Source organism: Nelusetta ayraudi, unplaced genomic scaffold (assembly GCF_046127955.1).
Source record: "Nelusetta ayraudi isolate G7.1 ecotype Tasmania unplaced genomic scaffold, CSIRO-AGI_Nayr_v1 ptg000042l, whole genome shotgun sequence".
Taxonomy (NCBI): domain Eukaryota; kingdom Metazoa; phylum Chordata; class Actinopteri; order Tetraodontiformes; family Monacanthidae; genus Nelusetta; species Nelusetta ayraudi.
Window position 1 is genome coordinate 13,705,930 of NW_027466092.1, and position 22,913 is coordinate 13,728,842.

Consider the following 22,913-nt stretch of genomic DNA (forward strand, 5'->3'; position numbering starts at 1 on the left):
GCCGGCGGTGGCGTCTGACCCTATGGAGACGGAAATGTGGCAGGTCGGCGTGAAAAATGCTTGTGGATTTCTATAAGGGCGTCAGTCGCTGCGCCCCTCTGTTTGCTCAAGCAAGGAATTCTCAAGGACTGCTGAGCGGTCTGCACAGACATTAAACACCTAGACATCTCCACCGTTACACACAGTCATTTGTGGCGCTTAAACACAACAGTGAGTTATTAATCGAGCGAACAGACCGGCTGTTTGTTTCGTACATGCGTGTTTTCTCTGTACATGTTTTTGTCCCAGTGAAAATGAGGAAAGGAAATCAATGCATCATTTTCAGTAAATAGTTTTTTGTGGGGTCATAATTAATTATTGTTTCAATCTGTTCAAAGACTCGCAGAGAAACTGGATGGCTCAGTTTTCAACTCTGAAATCTAAAAAAAAATCTGAATAAACATGTCTCATATTTTACAATCAAAATTTGAATTAGCCTAAAATCTCAATTGGATTCCACAATCAGTCAGCGTCCTTTACAGATGAAGACACAGGAGGTGGAAGAAGTGACTGCGTTGAAAGACTGAGGAGTACCAGGAACAGGAAGCTATCGCTAATTGTAAAAGATAGCCACTGTTGCTGTAGGAACCTTTAAAAAAGAACATAAGCATTGCTCTGAAGGCTAAGAACCTCGCGGCTAGCTGCGGTGCCCAGTGATGCACAGCGACTGTTGCAGGGCATCAAATCTCATCAATCCATCAAAATCACGATCTAATTTCCGTCTGTTTGCCAACAGTTCCTATTGGATCTTTGCCAGCTGGGTACGTTAAAGTGATTTAGCAAACCTTCAACCCCCCACCACCAGCCACTTTATTAGGAACACTTGGCTTGTAGCAGTTACCTAATAAAGTGGCAGGAAGTGCCCCGGATGTTTTCTCTTGCTGGGATCCAACTCGTCGTGATCAGGTGGTGAAACCCTCAGACCGCCAACAACCACGTTCACCATGTTCGGAGTCACTTTAGTGACTCCCATCATGAAGTTTGCTGGGAACAAGAGTCTGGGTCTTTGCCACCTGATTGGCTGACTAGCTAGTTGTTTTAAAAAGCAATTGAACTTTGTACTTGATAAAGTGGTCGGTGAGGTGTGCCAGGTTTGTTAAAAAAAAAAAAAAAAAAAAAACTCAAGTGATGGCTAATTATGGGCCGATGCCACAGGCCGCTTTCCCGTACAGAATGATGCAAAAGTGAGCACAGGCTCCTCACTTGGGAGACAAAAACAAGGCCGCCGCCGCTCTAACTAACTTCATTGATCCACTGTCGCGACCTCCTGGAGTCGCTGTCGTCAAGGTGGCTGGAGGCACAAGAGTCGCTGCGCTCGGCACAGCAACAGTCTGAAAGCACGCCCCCCTCTCTCCCTCCTCCCCACACACACAACACTAGTAAATCTGGAGCTCCACTAAATACGTGCTGCGCTAATGCTTTAGTCACCTGCTCGACCAGTTAAATTAGCCCTGTGTCAGTGGGGCACTCGCTTTGACAAAAAAAAAACATCCGCTTTAAAGTTGAAATTGAATTAAAAGAGGAAAACAAAACAGAAGAGAACACTGGTTAATCTTGCAGTCTGGTCGTAAAAAGCTCAGACTTCCTGGTGTTTCGGGGATTGAAGGGGAGAAATAAATCTGCGGCCCGACTTGGCACAAGTGTCCCCATCGATAAAACAGCTGTAGTCGGGTCGGACCATCCCGATTGAGTGATACTGCCGCGTCGCAGAAACCCAGCTGCCCTGAAGTAAATAGACGGTGCTTTCCACTTTTTTTCTTCTCTACATCACAATGGGTTTTTTTTTCTCCCCTCGGCAAAGAGCGAGAGCCGTGTCCCTGAGACCGAGACTGCGTTGCAAAAGAAGAAGAAGATGAAGAAGTGAGGCATGAGGAAGAGCGAGGTGGAGAGAGAGGAAGGACGGCGTGTATATTTTAATACATCACACTAGACTGCTGCAGTCTGATTTTGAATCAGACGGGATAAAAAGGAAAAACCAGTGTGTTTCTTTTGCTTCTTTTGCCCCTCTGTGGCGGGTTTTTGCTGCAAGCTCGTATTTCGGGGTGCAACGCTCCACGGCAAGAAGCAGGATGCGGAGAGACGACAAAGACAGAATGAGATCAAGGAGGGAAGGAGGGAGGAGGGAACAGGAGAAAAAATGAGGCGTTTTCAGTGGATGAGTGAGTTCCTGGGCTGCACGTCGGGTGAGTTAATGACTGGTGCGTATGTCAGAGACACGCAGCTGCAGAGTCACAACCAGCCAGCGGAGGAGGGATAAAAAAAAGTGTTAAGCCAGGGAAGAGACGGAGGGTGGGGGAGAGGTGAGGCGGAGGAGGAAATGGAGATCCTACCTCCCTCCTCTTCCTCGTCCTCCTTCGGCCTGCAGAAGCGGCAGCGGCGCCCGCCACAGTCCAAATCATTGCGCTCTCATCCCGTTGTGGAAAGTCTCCGCTGATGTTAGAGACAGAGAAAAAAAGGAGAAAAAAAGAAGAAGGTGACGCGTGTACAAAGAGGGATGGGGGGGCAGACAGCATTCTGATAGCACTCACCTCCTTTTCTGAAAATCTTTCCTCTGGCTAACGCCCCTCTTTCACTTCCTGTCACCCTTTTTTTCAGTTTTTTTCTTCTTCTTTTTTTCTTAACCCCGGGCCATACGGTCCGTCCTGCCCCGTCCTGGCCTCGTATTCCATCAGCTCTGGGGATTTAAGCCTCTTTTCCCTCCAATAAGAGCTTTAAGGCAGAATGTGTGTGGAAAGCAGTTTTTTTGGGGCGGAGGACCAGAGGGATGAGCGCCGGACAGAAGTAGGTAGCGGAGCAGGAGAGGCTGCTTCAGGAGGAAGTCTTTGACCTTCACTCGTCCCGCCAGCTTTCTCTGTGTTGTAGCAGTTGTTGTTGTTGTTGTTGCTGCCCAACAAAAGGCCCAAAGTCTTTTGGCGCTAACAAGGGCCTCCTTTTACTTTGAACTGCGAGTCAGTCGGTGAGGAACACAGGTGGAATGGCTAAGCGGGCCGTGCCTTTGGAAGCTGTTGTCCTGTTGATTCCCAATTCAAATCCTTCTTGAAAAGCTTCCATCCCTGCATCGTTTTGAGCCGCCGGACAAAAGCAGCGTCTTTCAAGGTGAACGAAGCGGCGGCAAAGTAACAAAAACAGGAAGTTTCGATAAAAACAACAAAAAAAACAATGAAAAAAACAACTTTTGCAGAGAATCTTCACACAAATAACAGTAAACAACTCTATCTATCTATCCATCACCAGAATGTGTAAAATAAAGTGTATTTTAAAAGTCAAAAGTCTATCTATCTATCTATCTATCTATCTATCCAAACACTGTCTGTGCTGGGTTCATTCCCAGATGGCTGTGTGACATAAATCTCATGGATTTGTGAAACATTCCATCTGGTGTAGCAGGTTACAAACTTGGCCGAGCAGTGCGGCGGCCGTCATCAATGTGTTGCGTTGTTTAAGCATTTGAGCCACATGCCAAACTGGTGTGTGTTCAGGAGGAAACAGCCCTCCAGTATTCACATTTCTCGGTTGGTAACGACTAAACATAAAGGTTTAGCAGGGACTCTGGCTACGTGTGTGTGCGAGCTTGTATTGAAAAGGCTGCTTTTGGTTTTGTGTGTGTAAAAAAGGCCATTAGTGCAATAATCTTGCAGCAGCTTAATGGGTTTTATTCCTGCTCGTTGGGGTGTCGGGACTTCCAGCTCTCCCCGCGGCCGAGCCAAAACACGCTGTCTGACCTCTGTGTCTGCTTTTCCTCCGCAGGCAGACCCGGGAGCAGGAGACCCCACCGGACTTCTTCTATTTCTCGGACTTCGAGCGACACAACGCAGAGATCGCTGCCTTTCATCTGGACAGGTGAGCCAAGATGAGCCCGTGTGTGTGTGTGTGTGTGTGTGTGTGTGTGTGTGTGTGTGTGTGTTTATGCTTCTTTGAATTAATTTGACTGCACAGTAGAACCAATGAAACTTGAGCCAAGGGATATAGTGGCAAACTTTAGGTTTTTCTAACTGATGACATGCGGTTGCTTTGAATGAATGATTGTGTTGTCATTTGTGACGTCACCCATTGGTTTTCAAACACCCATTCTGAAGCGTAGAGATTGCTTTCATAGTCAGTGTCATCTTGTGCTTCTGGTCCATTTTGAAACTGGAAGATTCCATATTCGGTTGTGGGGGTGGCACCAGAGGTGAGCAATGATTGGAGTGTGAATTCAGCCTGTGCCCTGCCCACAACTTTATGGCCATTTTTACCCACACTTGCACCAAATTGGACAACATGGACACCAGGGCCTATTTAACTATGTGTTTTGCCATTTGCCACTTTGAACCAGTTTGTAAGAGAATAGATTTAATGCTCCTTTCCGTCAGCCATGTTTAGCTTTTTGCAACCATTTTTGGCGACCTCTGCTGGCCAAAGAATAGAATGCAGGATTTTGGCTCTTCCTCAATTGCTTCCTTGTGGATACCAGAAGCTCCGTCCATCTCTGTATACTTAATACCCAAAATAACTTTACAATGTAAAACCATGATGGGATTAACTTTCCCAACGCAGTCCACATGGGTTCAGCCTGCTGAGTCTGCACTCGCTGTCCAGCCTCGACGGCTACATAATAAGTAGTCAGTCAGCCCGGGTTTCCCACAGCACATGCATGTTTCAGATGGGCTCAAGCATGAAGAGTGGCGTAACCGCTGGTCCCACAGGTGTTGCGCATGCAAACTTTAAGCTGCACTCGCGCAGGACCAGGCTGATGACACAGCAACAACAAGCTGGTTCATCACAAGTGCACAAGAGGAAGCTGAAAGGTCATTTTATCTGTTTGTCCTTTGATAGGCAAGAATAGTTTCTGTTGCTCCTCCTTGCGTCTCCGTTCAGTGAAGGCACCAGTGAATCCGTCGGAGGGATGAATGGAGGCACGTTCTGCCTTTCCCCCCCGCACTTATCTGTGAGCTTTACAGTACAAACAGTAATTGCCGTGCCACTCAAACGCCGCGGGCAGCAGAATTCTCAGGTAGACTGTCCTTGTTGTGGGTCGCTCAGCATGTTGACGCTACGCATACCTCACATGTCGACTCTGACAGCTGATTTGCTTTCACTAGCTCGCTTTACGTAGTCTTGAATTAGTCAACAAAGGGATCAGGTGTATTCACACACTGGTGTAGGCGTGCAGGTCATGACACTACACCTTTCCTTGAGGACACCATAATAGTAACAAGTGGACTGTGGTATATTGTAGAAGTAAAAAAAGAATCCTTTCTTCATGAATGAAATGACCGGGATGGCACTGGATGCTGCTGTGGACCTGCAGGGCACCGGTTTGGTTTTGATGAACGTGCAGGGCAAAACTACGACATCAAAAAAATTGCATCTCAGTTAATGATGCGCCGCTGGAAAGTGCAAAAAAGAGAGGATATGAAAAGAAGAGCACTTAGCTCAGTACCAGCAGTATGTTGCAAAACTGGACAGGCCAACCTAGAACCAGCTCTTCCTGTAGCTGCTTTCTTGGCTGAAACACACCTACCGTGTCAACTCACTCGTCACCTGGGGGTTAAAAAACTCAGCTGAACACCATTCTTGAATAACTCCAATAGACTTTTCCTCTTATTTTCGACAACAAAGCTTAGAGACACACCCTCCTGGTCAGAGAAGGCCATTCTTGCACGTTCCTTCCTTGTTCTCCTTCCTAAAGCGTCTCAATCCCTCGGAAGCTTTCACATCACCTCCCTCTCAGCGAGCGCTGTTAGCCGAGCCCTTGCCTCAGAGGCTCAGAGAGGCCGTGAGTCACACACAACGAATGCCGTGCTCCTGCAGCCAGCGTCCGGCTGAGCGCTCGCCGGCTCCACCGCCTTGACAAGGTTAACGCTTTACAGTCGGCCCGGCTGGAGACGCTGCGGTGGCGAATGGACACCTCGAGTGGCCACAGAGCCGCCGCTGTTCAGCGTCCTTGTTGTCGTGACCGTGGCCGATTGTCACTGCGAGCGGAGGGATTACGCTCTCTGCGGATACGCAACGAGACAGAGGTCGCACGCACACACAATAGGGGCCGTGGCAGCCGAGTGCGCAGCCGTGTCTGTTTCCCCTCGCCGTGCGGTGACGCAGCGGAGCGGCGGTTGTGCACGAGCAGCAGCTTTGCTCTCCAGTCTGCTGCACATCTGGTTCGCTTTTCGTCATGACGCTCTCGCACCCACCCACTCCTGGCATATGTGCGGGTTCGAGGCGAAAGGAGGAAACCAAAGGCAAGGAAAGGCCCTGTGTCTGTTCTAAATAAAACTCGGGCAGGGTGTGCCAAAAAGCAGACGCATTTATTTTCTTCCACTTATTTTATCTGTTCTAAATTAACAACCAGCTGTAAAGCAACTGCTGCTGCTGCTGCGTCTGCTGCTAATTCTGCTGCTGCTGCCGCTGCTGCCGCAGAGACTCTATTCTTCCTCCCAGGGGGTCCACAGACACACGCAGGCTTTTTTTTTATTTAAGGCACTCACAAAAGCATGCACACACGCACTCACTCTAGCGCGGCCACACTAGTCTTTTCTTAGATAGCGACTCCGCTGCTGCAAGCGTCGTTAGTCATTTGAACGGATGCGCGCCGCAAAGGAGCTCGACGTGGCTCCATTAGTCGAAGCAAAAAGAAAGGAGAGCGAGCCATGAGCTAGCAGGTACCGGGAGCCGCTAAAACACCGAGGCGGCCTTGAAAAATACTAAACCGCGCGGCTTAAATTCGCAGCCCCTCCACCCCCCCATGGCGTCTTCCGTTTTCCACCGGGGCACTCGGTGAAATGATGATTCCCGCTCTGTTGTTGGGGAGCAGCTCCAGCCGGCCTCTTAATCCCATCCTGGAAATAACACAAAATGAAAATGGCCACTAAGGGAATAAGGTTTATCCCCAACCCCACCCCCTTTAAAGAGAAAAAAAGAAAGGCAAAAAAAGAGAGGGATGAGCAATGAACAGTGCTGGAGTCAGCTCTCGCCGCTGCCCTTCAATACGGCCAGCCGGCCCAGCTTGGCTCTGCTCGGCCCGTCCCGGCCTGGAGGCCAGGCAACGCTTCATCCCGTGACGGAGGACGGAGACGTGACTGTGCACGTCAAGCTCCCGCCATGGTGTGTGTGTGTGTGTGTGTGTGTGACGAGCACGCGGTCAACCACCTCCGCTCAGCGCTGCGTTTCCTCTGCTCCTCCAGTGCTTCTCTGCCCTCGGGCTCCTGGCCATTAGGTGTTGTCAGGGGTATCAATTTTTAAACAGTCGGCGCTGATGTTGCAGCCGAGGTGAGGGTTTTTGTTTTTTTTTCCTTTTTTGCCAACGGTGGCCTCCACATGCAGAAAATGGGAGCGAGCGTGGCACGCCATCTTCAAAGGAGCCGGCCTCTCTCCTCACCTGACACGGAGGCCGGTGAGATGGCCGGGGTGGGGGTGGGGGTGGGGAGGTGTTGGTGGTGGGGGATGTCGATGATGGCCTCCCGTAGTGGGCTGTCTGCGTGCAGAATCACTTGAAGGATTTTAGGTTATGCTTTAATAGCCTCAACCCTGTGGAGGTTAAAGATGTTTGGATGGCAAATTACTGCCTTTAAAAACCTGAAATTGTTAAACCCCGTGTGGCCGTTAATCATACATGATGTCACAGTGCCCCCTGCTGGACTGAAGTATGGGTGAAAAAATACTTTTCCGGCCAGGGAGAACCACAGCCCCAGTGGCCTAATGGATAAGGCACTGGCCTCCTAAGCCAGGGATTGTGGGTTCGAGTCCCATCTGGGGTGGAAACCTTTTGACTGTAACAATAATAATGATTTCATGGGCTGTTGTCTAAATTAACAACAGAAAGACCTTCATATAAATCGACTAAAATAGGAAGTAGAAAACAAGTGCATATGTTGAAATGTGTTTTCTGATCTCTCTTGTACCAGCTGTGTGTCAGGGTGAAATCCCAAACCTGGAACAGATGGTCGAGCGACTGTGGACACATGGTGGCGCAATATGGTGGCCTCCTTACGTACGGATCCACCCTTTAAGTGATGTCTGCTGTAGTGTTGGAGTGCTCAAGATTGGTCTTGGTCTCCAAACCACTTTTAAGGGTCTCAGCCTCGTCTGGGACTCTGAGGCATTTTCACTGGGTCTTGTCTCGGTCTCACAGACCAGAATCAGCCAACGCTACAATGACAGATGATAACTGGAAAGAATCCAGCTGCTACTGTTATACGCTGCGTTTGTGACACCCAGAGTGACCTCTTCATGTATTTATCTCTTTATTTGGTGGTGATGCTTTTCAAGATCTGTTTGGAGCCATTGCCAACCTGCAGTGCATTTCTTTTGCATAAATACATCCTCACATTTGTCCCTTTGTTTTTTGTTCTTTTGTTTTGGATGACACACTTTCAGTTTCTCTTGCTGTCCAGGATGTTGTTCAAGATTTTGTGTGATTTATTTTTTTTTTCAACAAACTGTCATCAGTTTATCCGCAAAAAGCAAACATCTTGTCTCCTGCCTCGGCAGCTGTGGATTACATTGTTCGCAGTAACTGTGCACACGCATCTGTCCCATTTATGTCATGTTTTGATTCACATCCGTGCTGCGTTCTGAAGGCAGAATTCTAACCGTTCTGCTTGTGTCTCCATCTCTAAGGATCCTGGACTTTCGCCGCGTCCCCCCCGTGGCTGGCAGGCTTGTCAACATGACGAAGGAGATCCGAGACGTCACCCGAGATAAAAAGCTCTGGAGGACCTTCTTCATTTCGCCAGGTAGAGACGCTGTGAAGAAGCAGAGGTATTGATTGTCTGTAGGGAGGCTAGAAAATTAGCGAGATATTAAGAGATTGATTTTGCTGCATCCCCACAATTCATAAAAGTGATTTGAGTTAAAGTTCTCTTCAGTTGCCGCTGTGCCAAAAAACTGTCCGAGCAGCATATTTTGCAGCCATCAGTCAAGCTTATGCGGTCATCTCGACCTTCATTCTTGCAGGGGGGAAAAAAGACAAAAATTGAGGTCCGGGAAAACTGAAGTTTCATTCGCCCTAATGTGAGGCAAAGCTGAATTAGTGGGCCGTTGACTGGCATGAGCTCAGCATTATCGCAGCACTTTAGTTTGTGACACGACCGGAGTTGGTAATGCAGCCTTTAAACTTCCTGGGTGATTTACAGCGAGCCGCGCTCACACTCACACTCAGGCAGAGCACTCTGATCACACGCCGTCTTTTGCCCCACTCTCAGCCAACAACGTGTGCTTCTACGGCGAGTGCTCGTACTACTGCTCCACCGAGCACGCTCTGTGCGGCAAACCGGACCAGATCGAGGGATCCCTGGCCGCCTTCCTCCCGGACCTGGCCCTGGCCAAGCGCAAGACCTGGAGGAACCCGTGGAGACGCTCCTATCACAAGCGCAAGAAGGCAGAGTGAGTGGAGCCAGCAAATAAACAAGCCAAACCAAAAAAAAAAATCTTGTTATGATTTGTTAAAAAGTCGTGATGTCCGATATTGACTTTTTTACCGATATCAGATATCCCGATTGTCCAACTCCTAATTTCCGATGCTGATATCAACAGATACCGATATATGCAGTCGTGGAATTAACACGTTATGGCTAATTTGTAATGTGATGTCCCGCTGGATGCAGACATAATGATAAAAGTAACAACTTCAAGGTTTTCCAAGTAAAAATAAACATTCCGGTCAAAATAATAATCGTTATTTACAAACAAGCTATTTTGTCAGCAGCCAGTCACCACTGAAACCACTCTGATGAAACACGTGCGTCGCTTGCTGTTTTGCTTCGTGCGGTTTGATGATGTCATCAAACGTAGTAGAAGGGAGTGAAGTAAAGAATTGTTATTTTCTATTTAGTGATACCAGGAAATTTGACAAATTCATTCTTTGGCATGACTACTGAATTCGGGAGAAATTTTAAAAGAGTCATATTTTTATAATATTTTTTCCCGATGCCAATATTTTCTGATATTCATTTTTTTGTCTTCATTGGCCGTTAATATCGGGAGGCCGATAATGTCGGACTTCCCTATTAAAACGTTTTCTCAGGAGATTAGGAGAACATTTTTAAGAGTGTCTGAAACTCCTCAGGTGGGAGGTGGATCCCGACTACTGCGAGGAAGTCAAGCAGACTCCGCCCTATGACAGCGGAACGCGACTGCTGGACATTATGGACATGACCATCTTTGACTTCCTCATGGGTGAGCTGGATCAACACGAACAACAACAGCAGCTTCCAGAATTCAGAAGCCGCAGTCGTGCCAACGCTTATTTGTTGCCCATCCAACCACACTGTGTATAGTAGCCGGCTGAAGTTGAAGGTCCAATGTGATGTGAAGCCTCATTTTACGGTATACTGTATTCGTCCCAGCTTCTAGTGGAGCAGTATTACATGATCTCATTATCAAAAAAAATATTTTTTTTTTTGAGAAAGCAGTTTAGTTAGCCCTCTGTTTACAGCCTCCAGCAATAACACTTTCTCTATAAACTGGGGGTGGGGTTCTTGGGTTACTGAGGCCCTTGGAGACAGTGGTTTTCAGAAGTGACTTTCTTCCAAGTCAAGCAGGCAAAATAACTAAACAATGGACCAACCTGACAGAGATACATTAATGTTGGAACAGACTGCTCAGGTGCTTTAGGACCTTTAAAAATGATGTATTGGGATCAGCATCTGACTTTTTAATCGGCTCTCCTGACTCGGCTGTTTATTTCTGTTCCAATCCAGGGAATATGGATCGCCACCATTATGAGACCTTTGAGAAGTTTGGAAACGAGACTTTCATCATCCACCTCGACAACGGCAGAGGGTGGGTGTCATCTCTCATGTTTTTGTTTTTTTAAGGAAACACAGTGTCAACCACACAAGTGAATTGAGTGTTTTCTTTCCTTTTTTTTTTATCCTGTGTAGTTTTGGAAAGCATTCCCATGATGAGCTGTCCATCCTGGTTCCACTCACCCAGTGCTGCAGGTCAGAGCTGTTTTCTAGCTTCGAGGGACGACTGTAAAATTTCTAATCGGCCCCATTTTTAAAAATGTGCAGGTTGTAAAATATCAAGAGTTCCTCAGATACAGGAGCAAATTTTCACTTTTCCCCCCCGGCCCTCTCCTCCTGCAGGGTGAGAAGGTCGACCCACTTACGTTTGATGCTGCTGGCGAAGGAGGAGTACAAGCTGTCTGTGCTCATGGCTGAATCCCTGGTGAGGGACCGCCTCAGTCCCATCCTCATCCAGCCTCACCTGGAGGCCATGGACAGACGACTGCGCCAGGTTGGTGCCTCCAGCTGTGCTGCAAGCATTTTACAGACCCACATCCACAGGGAGGCAGTGGTAGCTCCGCAAAGTGCAACAGAAACCTCATCGTGTTTCTTTGTAGAGTTTAACCAGTGGGATACTTAGAGAGGCTGTGTCCAGATTTAATACATTCATTTTGGTGTTCTACTTCCGACAATACACAAGGCTTGTTTGCTTTAAAAAATCCTAGTTTGAGCTGTATAGGCCTCTGAAGATCAGTGTTATGGCCAATTCCAATTCCTCCCTTAACTCCTCAATCTCAACCCTCGCCCTTAACCCTCAATCTTTGGCCCTCAATCTTGGCCCTCAAAAATAAGTGTAAGGGCTTAGAAATGGGACACCCCTTAAGTGCAGTTACGTCTTCAGACTGTGGGGGGCTGCCTTACGCCAAAGCTAAGTCCAGTCTGTCAAGAAGACGACAACGACGAAGAAGAAGGAGAAAAAGAAAAAGACGGCGAAAAAGGAAGAAGTCCTCCTTCGCTACACAACGAGGTATACAAGTAATGTGAAGCCGGGACCGCCGGTCCGGTTGACAAACCTCGTAAAGTAAAAAAAAAAATGTTACGAAACAACGGTGTCAATAATCCATAAAAAAGTCTTAAACTAAGACAATACAATGGTTTCGTAATATTTATATCTTTATTAACTAAGAAAATACTTCCATTTGTAGCTCGCTTTAGCTCATCACCATCTTTTTCGAAGATGTCTTGGCGAAAATACGCAATGTCTTCTGGGTAGCCCTTACTGCCAAGGGTGGTGCCGGAGAATCTCAATATTGAGGGCGATACAGCCCTTAAACTCGTCCCTCAACTTGACGTTCTTAGAATCGGGACTGCACTTGCACCTCGCGGGAGCGCGCATTTTTGAGATTGAGGGTTGAGATTGAGGGTTAAGGGAGGAATTGGAATTCACCCGTTCTCTTACTCAGCCTGAAGAGGCTGTTTTGTCTCTCTCCACTACCTGCTCCATCTGTGGCAGCACCTTGGAGCAGTTCACTGCCCTGTGATTGGCCAGCGGTTCACTGCTAGCACGAGCTAATGATTGGTCCACCTGACTGTGACAGACAGATGGTTCCAAGTTATAGTTTTCTCCCTTTTCCCGACACACTTCCTTTTGACTCTCTTTAGACCAAATGGATCAACTCATGAAACGACCCAGCAGCAGGTGGAGGAGACTTTAACCAATGACAAGATGTTCTCTTCCCCCGTGGTGTTTGTCGCCAGGTGCTGAACGCTCTGTCGGAGTGCATCGAGAAGGAGGGCTACAGCTACGTGGTGGAGGACGACCTCCATGGCCAGCAGGGTGCCGACCACGTCCACACCAGCCCGCGCAGGAGGTAGCTCCCTGGAGGCTGCTGCAGCTGAAGCCCCAGGGACGTTGAGACCGCAGCCCTTTGGCCCCTCTGTCGCCCTGCGACAACAGACAGCAGAGCTGCGTCTCGGCAGAACTTCTCAGAGGGGTCGGTGTCTGTTCAGCGAACTCACAAAGACCTCCCTGACCGACCGAGGGTTACGGAAGCGGCGCATGCGATCCAGACGGGACTGGACTCAAAGGTGCAACGGCTCCTCCGGTGGCCGTTTGGCGTCGCTGTGGGACGGACTGAAGCGAAACCCGCCTCCACGTCACTCGGAGTCACTCTCACAGAGGGAGCCGTTCCCTGGAAGAGCACACACACACACACACACACACAATATCACACACACACACAATCACACACACAATCTCACACACACACACACGCACACACACACAGCAGCAGCAGCAGCACCAAAACCACGGAAGTCTTGCTGGAGGGGCCTTCTCTCCGTCTCCGTCAGGACCCTCCTTTTTGAATTCAATGAATTCTGAGGGACTCGCTTGTGAAGAGCTTCCTGGTCACAAGTCCAGTCGTGTGTTTATACGTATTGTTTGTATCGCAAGTGTTTCAGCGGAGGAGGAGGAGGAGAACGACGAGGAGGGGAACTTTCACTGAAAAGATGTTTTATTGATTAGGAAAAAATGTTTTATTTGCATTTTGTGTCTTTTGTTTGTTTGTTTGTTTTGCAAAATAATTGGGGCTGTGTTGTTCAGCCTATGTTGTCGCTATCAGAGTAAAGAGACATGTGATTGGAGTGCAGGTTTACTCCTGGCTTTGTCAATTCATGTTGCCCATCAATCTTACTTGCACTTGAGAGTATTTATTGAAGAAAAAAAACATATTTATTGTTTTTCGACCAAATCTAAACAATGGCATTGACTTTCTGTTTTGTTTTTTTGTTTTTTAATGAACGTTGAAGCGCCACCAGCAGTGGTGTAATATCTTATTTGTCCAATAGAGGGCGGGCTGGGCTTGTGTCAAAGCTCGGGTAAAAAAAAGAAAAAAAGAAAAAAACGTCCCTTGTATTTGAAACTGTTCTGAAGTCGAGGCTTTGCTTTAAAATCGGTCAATGGCTCCTGAGTCAAGAACAATTCATGCCCGTGTTTTTTTCATCTAATCCGACTACTGTTTTTTTTTTTTTTTTTTTTTTTTTATTAATTTCAGTGTGACACACACAAGGTTAGAGTTGAGGTACCTAAAGCCAAAATGTGACACGAAAGAATTTTCTATTTTTTTCTATGTATTTGGTGTCCAGATGTTGCTGTTGTGGAGGGTTTTTTTTTTCCAGGATGTATATTTTCTTCATAACCAACGGCTTATATTTCAACGTGCTGGTGTCAGCCTCTCAGTCACCAGCTGAAAGTTAATATATACTGTAGGAAAATCTAGTGCCTGTGCAATGATAGAAAATACTTGAATGTCTGGTCAAATAGGAGAAAGGGTTTTTTTTTTTTTCTGAACTCCTGGATTCGAACTATAGATTCAGAGGTCTACTGCATATGTTTGTGAGCAAGAGAGAGAGAGAGTGCTGAACATCCATCTGCTCCTTAAAAGGTTCTTGTTTCAGTTCCAAGTTCCCCTGGTCCTATGTTACAGAGCGTGTGGGTGGATGTGGGAGAACCTTACGGTGACGTGTTTAACAAGTGAAAAGCTTATTTTTTTCTAATTCGACTCATCGTGTCTGTGACTTTTTTTTTGCATCATGGTAAAAGTGCAATAAAAGAAAAAAAGCGGAATATACAGCAATTGTGTTTTCTTCACATTAATCACAGAGTTTTCATGTTATTTGTAATGGAAAAACAGCTTTTTTTATGTACCCGGCTTAATTTTCTAAATTAGTATGAAGGAAATTGATTAGTCATGAATATAAATTCTCCATATTTAAAGGGTTGGAGAGAGTTTGACACCCTGTGTAATGGAAGTAATTGCGAGATTAAATGAAACACACGTGAGAACAAGCGTCGTGAGAACAAGCGTCGTGTGAACGGCTGCATAGTTTTAACAAATGAAACCTTGAATTAATTAACGTGAATTAATCAGAAATATTGCGTAAACTGATTTTACATGCAAGCAACGGTTTCCTTTGCATTCAATGGGGAATGGATGACAAAAAATACGAGTCAGCAGAAGGAAACAAAATCATTCACAAAGTGAGTTTAAACGTTGTTTCTGATTTCTTTTTGTGTAATATTCTCTAGCTATTTTTTTTCCGTCCAATTTTATGAAACTTAAATCAAATGTCAATTTCGAGAAACAGAATTCAAATATGATGTCAGAACAATGACTTGAAATTATGTTTCGAAGTTTGTTTAAATTTTCAAAAGGTTCAACCTTGGCATTGTGGCCTGGACCACATTTAGATGATTAGCGTTTCAATAATTACAGTTTTTGATTTTTCTTTTCTCGAAATCTAAATAAATAAAATCCTTAACTAACAGATAAAGATGGGACTTGTTGCTGCCACATAGTGAACATGTCAGGGGGAACGGCTTCTCCTCTCTGGACCTCTTATCTGTGGCTGCTGTGATTTGCTGGAGGTTGCTGGCTGTGAGGACGAGTGCACAACAGCGCAGGGCGAAAGCAAAATGGCCCTCAGCCGCAGCTCCCGTTTGTGTGCATGTTTACAGTTCCCACTGCGCTGTTGTGTTTTGATAACCTTTCCTCGCAGAACAGCCGCCGGAAAAGCTACTTGGCTGGTTTACATAAATGCATGGACACACGCGCACACACACACACACACACACACACACACACACACACACACACACACACACACACACACACACACACACACACACACACACACACACACACACACACACACACACACACGGGCAGACAGAGCGATGGATGGATGGAGGAAGTCCCAGACAACCATCAGAGGGGCTGAGAGCGGCCAGAGAAGAACTGAGGGCTGTAATGGCTGCGGCCCTCCGCAGACAGGACACCAAAGGAAGCCTCGTCATGGGAGTGAACCACGAGCTGCTTATCAGATCTGACCTCAGACCAGCCTGAGACGCTGGCCTCCCCCTCTCTCTCTCCCTGGGCCCAGCGCCAGCTCTCTATGAATTAATCCATCTTTTAGATGGACTGAGGCGGAGCCAGATGGGTGTCTGAGGTGGCACTGGTTACCACTGGAATCTGATTGGACACCACAAGTGCCAAACCTAAAATTGAATTTGCTTACGGCGATAGTTTGATTGATGACAGATTGATTTCAGCTTTTTCTAAATCTGATTTTGTTGCAAAAGGTACATTGGTAAAGTTAGGCAGCTATCACAATTTGGTCAAAAAATGACTTAAGCAATTATGCTATTAGGCTAACGATTTGCATTATGCTCTGACCTTTGACCTTTGACAAACCTGAGGTGAGCAACATTCACATGTCCAAAAAAAAATCCAACCAAAAATCAACCCCTTTTTAAAACAGCAAAAGTCAAAAACTGTGGGTGTTACACGCACACACACACACACACACACATATATATATATATATATATATATATATATATATATATATATATATATATATATATATATATATATATATATATATATACATATATACATATACATATATATATATATACATATATATATACATATATACATATACATATACATATATATATATACATATATATATATATATACACATATATATACATATACATATATATATATATATACATATATATATGTGTATATATGTATATATATATATATATACATATATATATATATACATATATATACACATACATATATATACATATATATACATACATATATATATACACATATATATATATGTATATAACTAGTTCTTCTACTTCTTTTCACTGCTTTAAGCCACATACATTGCTCTGGTGCCCCCTATCTGCTGAGTCAAGTCAAAGCGTGATAAAAATAAAACCTCACACCATGTTATGTTAAAAACTGCCACCTATGTTTTGTTTTTTTTTAAATAGAATCAGTTAAATGCCTGCACAGCTAAATAATGACAGTTTGGGTTTACTTGCAAAGTTTGGAATTAATAATCTGAAAATGAGTCATTAATTGTAGTAAATCCATCGGCCACAGCTAAAACAACCAATTTTTGTTGTCGGAAAGTGTGTTTTTTTTTTTGTTTTTTTTCTCCCAACAGAGGGAGAAATGAATTGCGGGGACCGAGGCCAGCGTGTTCTCTTCGAGATTTTTACATAGTCTGAAAATGATAATGGGCCACAGCTTGGAGCTTTTTCCTGCTTCATTAGCCCGTCAGATAGGAGCAGAAAAGGCTTTCATGTCTCTGAGGCATCTGATAGGGTGGCTGCAGGCCTCTGCTGCACCAGCAGGGCCACACACAGAGGCCTGGCAGACCCCGGGCTGTTTTACCGGCCTCCGCTGCCCCACGGGAGACCCCCAATTGGCCCGTTAAGAACCCTTCAAAATACACATCCCCCTGTTTTATAGACGCGGAAACAATTTATGGCCATTACAGAGCATTATAGATAGCATCTATAATACTTCCCGTTGTTGGCTAAATGTCTGCCAGAATAGACACATGCACACACACAGACACACATGCACGCACGCACACACACACACACACACAAGCATACGCAAACACACAAGTTACTGGAGAGAAAAAGAAAACAAAGATGCAAAGGATCTTGTTTGTTGATTTGGGGTGAGCTGTTTAAAGTACACTCAGGGTGATTAGGCTATAAAAAGAGGCAAAATAAAACAAGGGGGCGGTGCCAGAGTTTTGGCGGACCACCCAGAATTTGTCCAGCGCTGACGCTGAGGGTTCAGCTGACTGGACTGCTACTGTGGGGCGAAGACAGGGCGATAAATGCACTGAGTGTCACATGTTGAAGAGAAGAGAGGTCGCTAAAAAAAAAGTTTCAAAATCATCGAACTAAAGAGAGGGAGAGGAAAAGGAGCAGCTTAGCTGATCAGCTGACACCTGAACAACACCATCTCATTGCAGCCCTGGCTGTTCCCTGTGTGTTGCGGGCAGCGCGGGAGGCTCATTTGATAAGCAAATTGCAGGAAATGGGAGAAAAACACAACAGCTGCACAAAGTATCAACTTTTGCCACAATACTGTCTTACAACTGCTGCAATATTTCCAGCAAAATCGCTTGAGCCCCATTCTTATCATAAATTTGAAACCTTTGTTTCCACCTGAATGTTGTCTAATTTACTTCTCTGCATCACAATATGCTTGGTGTAGATGCAATCCCCACAAAATAAAAGCAAAAGCTGGCAGCAGGTGATTTCATAGAGAATTCACAATCACAATTGTTAAAAGGTTCATTTTGCTGGACCATCATTGAAAATCCAAATGTGTTTTCTAATTTTGCAAGTCCTTGTTGAGGAGAGTACAGCTCTTAATCTAAGCATCACCAATGCCATCTTCAGGAGCCAGTAAGTTGCTAAATTGTTGAAATTTCCAAGTTGAACCCTTTAAAAATAGTTCATACACTGTTGCCTGTAAATACAAAATATGAAATGTTTTTCAGTCTCATTTTTGTCACTTTTCAAACTCATTTAACCTGGGGAATTCAGGCACATGCTGTAGTCATTGCATCTGGTCAAAAATAAATACTGAGGTACTTAAGAATAAACAGCGGATCTGGGTCTGAAAACAAAACTACATCATTCCAAGATTATGGGCAACAGTGGATTTTCAGCAGACGTGCTGTAAATTAAATGAAATGTAATGGAAAAAATAAAATAAAGATAAATGCTCTGTGGAGCCTGTCAGATCTACAAAATAAACAGGACAAGGCGGAAGTTCATTTTCAGTGCCTTTCAAACAGTAGAACTGAGGCCCTCCGCCAAAAACCTATGTTGTAGGTAAAACAAAATATGCATAAAAAAAGTCATAATTGAGGAGCACTGAGCATTCCTGCGACCTGCAGCAGGGTCCTGGATGGCAGCTGGGACTGTGTGGGGGAGACGGAGGGGGTGTTGGCGGGGGAGGTGGGGGTGTTGCCGCCAGAGTGTGTGTGTGTGTGTGTGTGTGTGTGTGTGTGTGTGTGTGTGTGTCAGTCAGTCAGTCAGCTGGCTGAGCAGAGCTCGGCGGCGGAGCACGGCAGCAGGACGGGCTGTTGCTGCTGGGCTTGGTCCAGGGTCACACGGCTGGATCCCCTCTCGTCGGTCCAGGCGCAGACATGTTCGACAACGGCAACTACCCCTTCAACTGCTTCAACTACGATGGCGACGGATACCCTTCCTCCAGCACGGACGAGGAGAAGAAGATGTGTCGCCCCGCGTACAGGTAGGGACCCTTTTCTAGATGTGCAGATGATTCATATATTTATATATAAATGTAGATTGTTTTATTTTCTTTCCCAAATACTTTTATTTTACTTTCACAATGTTTAGAATGAAATTAGAATTTAGTTTGGGTTTTTTTGTTGTTGTAAAAAAATAATTCTTTAATTCAAGTTTTTAAGATTTTAAGAGTCACAAAAATATTATTTTTTTTAAAGATTGAGATTATACAAACAAGCAAAACTACGGACAAACTACCCAACAATATTTAATCAGTTTGATAGTTGTTAATGTTTCCTTGATCATCCAGAATTTCTCAAGATCCCGTGAGACGATATATCCTCTCCAAGATGTGGTGGTCTTACTATTTTTGATTGGACTGTTGGACTAACATCTAAAAAAAAAAAAAAAAAAAAAAAAAACTTAATACAAGTCCTAGTCCAAGTCAGTCTATATACTAAGATTTTTCCTGAAGTTTTTGTTGATATATATACTGAAGTGCATCTATAACTCAATGAGAGAAAAAATATATATCATCATATCTAAACTGATCAACGACAGTCATTAATTATGCTGTGACTCAAAGCCTTTGCTGTGATTTGAGTTACTGATGAAAAAAGTTGAATTTTATTGTCCTTGGTGTCAGAAAGATCGTGTTATGTTTACAAATCGTTTGATTTTTTATTTTTTTTCTTGAATTCCAAAAGTCCAGTCACAAGTTTTTTTTTTCTCTCTCCGTGTTTTTCGGAAATAAATAAATGGTCAGACGATGTAGCTTGACTGAACTGTGTGTGTGTACGTGTGTGTCCGTCAGCTACATCGCTCTGATAGCCATGGCCATCCAGCAGAGCCCCGAGCAGCGGGTCACCCTGTCGGGCATCTACGAGTTCATCATGAAGAGGTTCCCCTACTACCGCTCCAACCAGAGAGCCTGGCAGAACTCCATCAGACACAACCTGTCACTCAACAGCTGCTTCATCAAGGTGCAGCCACACACACAACTCCGCTATAGTTGTCCGACGCAACACTTAAAAAAAAAAAAAAAAAATCGATGAAGTAAATAAACGAATCAAAATCACGTTCTTCTACTCACTGCAGAGGACGTGTTCTCCCTCCTGCAGGTCCCTCGGACGGAGGGCAACGAGAAGGGGAAGGGGAACTTCTGGACTTTCGCCACCGGCTGCGAGTCCATGCTCGACCTGTTCGAAAACGGCAACTTCCGCCGCCGCCGCCGCAGGAGGAATATGAAAATCGGCTTCCGGGACGCCGGCGAGACGTCCTTCCAGCCGCCGGAGGTCGAGCAGCGCCGGCCCGACTGCGACTCCGCCCTCTGCCCCCTGAACCCCGACAGGCCGAGCCCCCGGCGCGGTCACCCCGCGGCCCCCGAGCCCAGCCCGCAGGGCAAACCAGAGTCCGAGATCAAGTTCAGCATCGACTACATCCTCTCCACGCCGGACCCGCCCCTTCCTGGGACCAGGTCCGCCCACACCAGCGTCCACATTGGCCCCACGGCTCCTCCCATACACGTCCTGGAACCGCAGCACCTGAACCTGCACTTCTGGACTCTGTAGAGAGGAGAGCAGGGCGCCATAGATGTGAATAAACAAACCAACACAAACCACTAGGGAGTGTGCGGATGACGACAGGCAGCAGAAAAAAAGCTCAGGCGGTGGAATTTCAGTGACTTGAAAGTGTAAATAAGGATAGAAGACTGGAGGTACAGTATCACTTGATGGGTGGTATGGCAATGGTGTAAATCATGCCAGAGGAAGCTGATGAAAAAACAGGGGGAAGAGAAAATGTTCAAAATCTATTATACTGTATGTACGTATTTGTGGAGTGTGAGGGCAGAGGAAGAGTTTGAAATCAGATTAAAACAACCTGATTTATTTCTGCGATCAACTGATGGGAAGTTGAGTTGTCTCTTTAAACATTTCTATTTCAGAGCTTTTGCTGATGATTCCTGATGTGCCAGCCTGACAGTACAGGCTGTGCAATTCAGTATTGAATTATTTAAATTAGCACATAATCCTGGTTATTGGGAGAAATCACCGTGTACAATATCCTGCCTCGCAGTTGCAGTCTGAACAAACTGAGACATTATTAAAGACCATGTTGACTGATTGCATTTAGTCTCAGCGGTCTAATCATGAACGGAAGCCTGATTTTTCTTGATCTATTTGCATTTCAGCTCTCTAAGTAAAGTGTTTAAGCATAATTAGATTCAGAACCGCTGTCTCCACATGTTTCTGTGCTGTAAATTAACTCAAGTCAGTGAACTCATGAGATTATTTAAGTGCTTCATTTTGCAAGCACATCCTTTCGCACATCCAAACAAATAAAAAAACATTTACTTTGGTTATTGCAGACAAGCTTTAGGTTTTACCCTTAAAGGCAAAAAGAATGATCAACGTCAACACTTCTTTAAAATACCTACAAAATAAGAGTTTTTGTCAAAGCTGCCAGTGGTGAATTTTTGTTGAGGAAATACAAAAAGGAATGATTTCAACATTCTAATTCAGTAAAGCTTGAAATTGCACAAAGGTGCTGTCACTGACAAAATCAACCGTTACTTGATCAATTCTTTATTGCATTGGGTGAGTCGCTCTGACTCTGCAGTGTATATATTTAAAGGCCCATCATGTAGCATTTAAAGAGCGTCGGTATACAAACAGACAATTTAAATGTATGTTTTCAGCGTGTCAGAGGGCTTTCTTACCCGTCAGTGCTACTAAATGTTACACACTGGACCTTTACTAGTTGAGCGTTAATATCCCACATCCAAGCCACATGCATTCTTGGAGTTATAGGAACATCACAGTCACAGTCACACACAGTTTTGTGGTCTAGAATTTTATGCTGGTAATTTGTATCCTGTTTTAAATTTTTCCACGTTGCACTGAACAGAACATTGCTAAAACAAGTCAAACTAAAGAAAGGGACCTCTAAAGATGTCAGTTTGTCACAATGTAAGCTTGTTAACCTTGTGACTTTATGTATCTTTTGGGTGTCATACCTTCTGTTCTGACGTTTGAAAATATTTCAAAACAAATTCATTATCATTTTCCTTGTTGCATGTCCTTGGTCCATGGCAATTTGAGCAGAAGAAGCGTAATTGTCTGTTTTTATTCCACACAGAAGGAATTTAATCAAGTATTTCTTCAGCTAAATTTCTCCCTTTTTTTTTTAAAGTCTTTTTTTAAATTGATCGGCCAATGCTTGAATTCAACTCCAGTCCCTCCTCGTTAGAAACGGCAGTGTTGGCCCGCTGGAAAGAGGCTCAGTCAAACAGGGGTCTGGCCAACCTTCCTTGTCTGTACACGAGAGATCAATCACGCCACGCCGCCGCGGCGTTGGAGGGACATTTTTCAATTTAACCTTTATATTATGTCTTGACTACATCAGAGGAGGCTTTCAACACACTTAACATGAGTGGCATTTAATATAGCATAACACTTGCAAGGTGAGGCCTGAGATGTGACCCTATTTAAATACAAAAGGTGGGGTGGGGGGGTTGCGTGTGCGACGGCGGCTGCCGGCGCCCGAGCAGCGGCGCCTCCCCCGAACAAACATGCACGTAAACAGTGATGCAATTATAATTAAACACACCTTCACGCCTCCTTTTGCAAATGCCCCTCATCGATTGCCGCCTTTCCCCGGCGCTCAGATGTGAACTGCCCCCCAGCAAACGTCTGCAGCGGCACCTGCGTTTATGGATCAGCAAGTTTCCATTAACAAAGTTGTTGATGTTGGGCGGCGGGGGCTGCCGCCGCGATGGCCGTGGATATATTTGGGTAAATTAACTTAGCATAAAGTGCTGCGAGGCTACTTGCGTCTTCCTAGGCAGCTAAAGAGAAAGCAAGGCAGCAGTCAGGCCCAAAAAGTCAGTGCACACATGACGTCGTCACGCGACCAGGCGACTGCTGCTGCTGCTGCTGGAAAGGCGTCTTTTCCTGCCGCTGCCCGCTCATGCCGCTCACATCTCGAGTTGCTTGTTCATAATTACCCGG

General features: G+C 45.4%; 2 protein-coding genes and 1 non-coding gene across 3 annotated transcripts in view; all 3 read left to right on the forward strand.

The window, feature by feature from the left end:
- Window positions 1-14,377, forward strand: part of fam20cb (FAM20C golgi associated secretory pathway kinase b) — a 52,252-nt gene extending 37,875 nt beyond the window's left edge. Inside the window, exons 4-11 of the mRNA XM_076034669.1 lie at window positions 3,787-3,879; window positions 8,635-8,750; window positions 9,219-9,399; window positions 10,082-10,191; window positions 10,716-10,797; window positions 10,899-10,958; window positions 11,106-11,256; window positions 12,504-14,377. Of these exons, the coding sequence (XP_075890784.1) occupies window positions 3,787-3,879; window positions 8,635-8,750; window positions 9,219-9,399; window positions 10,082-10,191; window positions 10,716-10,797; window positions 10,899-10,958; window positions 11,106-11,256; window positions 12,504-12,620 (910 nt within the window). The 3' untranslated portion in view covers window positions 12,621-14,377. The remainder of the gene's footprint in view (window positions 1-3,786; window positions 3,880-8,634; window positions 8,751-9,218; window positions 9,400-10,081; window positions 10,192-10,715; window positions 10,798-10,898; window positions 10,959-11,105; window positions 11,257-12,503) is intronic.
- On the forward strand, window positions 7,700-7,772 carry trnar-ccu (transfer RNA arginine (anticodon CCU)). Its single transcript has one exon. It is a non-coding gene; the product is annotated as a tRNA-Arg (tRNA).
- A 4,269-nt stretch (window positions 14,378-18,646) lies between the features above and the next one.
- foxl3 (forkhead box L3) lies at window positions 18,647-20,647 on the forward strand. The gene is made up of 3 exons (XM_076034670.1): window positions 18,647-18,907; window positions 19,718-19,886; window positions 20,025-20,647. The coding sequence occupies exons 1-3, from the start codon at window positions 18,801-18,803 to the stop codon at window positions 20,472-20,474; spliced, it is 726 nt and encodes a 241-aa protein (XP_075890785.1). The 5' UTR covers window positions 18,647-18,800; the 3' UTR covers window positions 20,475-20,647.
- The last annotated feature ends 2,266 nt before the right edge of the window (window positions 20,648-22,913 follow it).

Coding starts and splice junctions, on each gene's coding strand:
- foxl3 (XM_076034670.1), top strand. CDS start 18,801: ATGTTCGACAACGGCAACTACCCCTTCAACTGCTTCAACTACGATGGC. Junction 18,908..19,717: donor ATGTGTCGCCCCGCGTACAG/GTAGGGACCCTT, acceptor TGTGTCCGTCAG/CTACATCGCTCTGATAGCCA. Junction 19,887..20,024: donor TCAACAGCTGCTTCATCAAG/GTGCAGCCACAC, acceptor TCCCTCCTGCAG/GTCCCTCGGACGGAGGGCAA.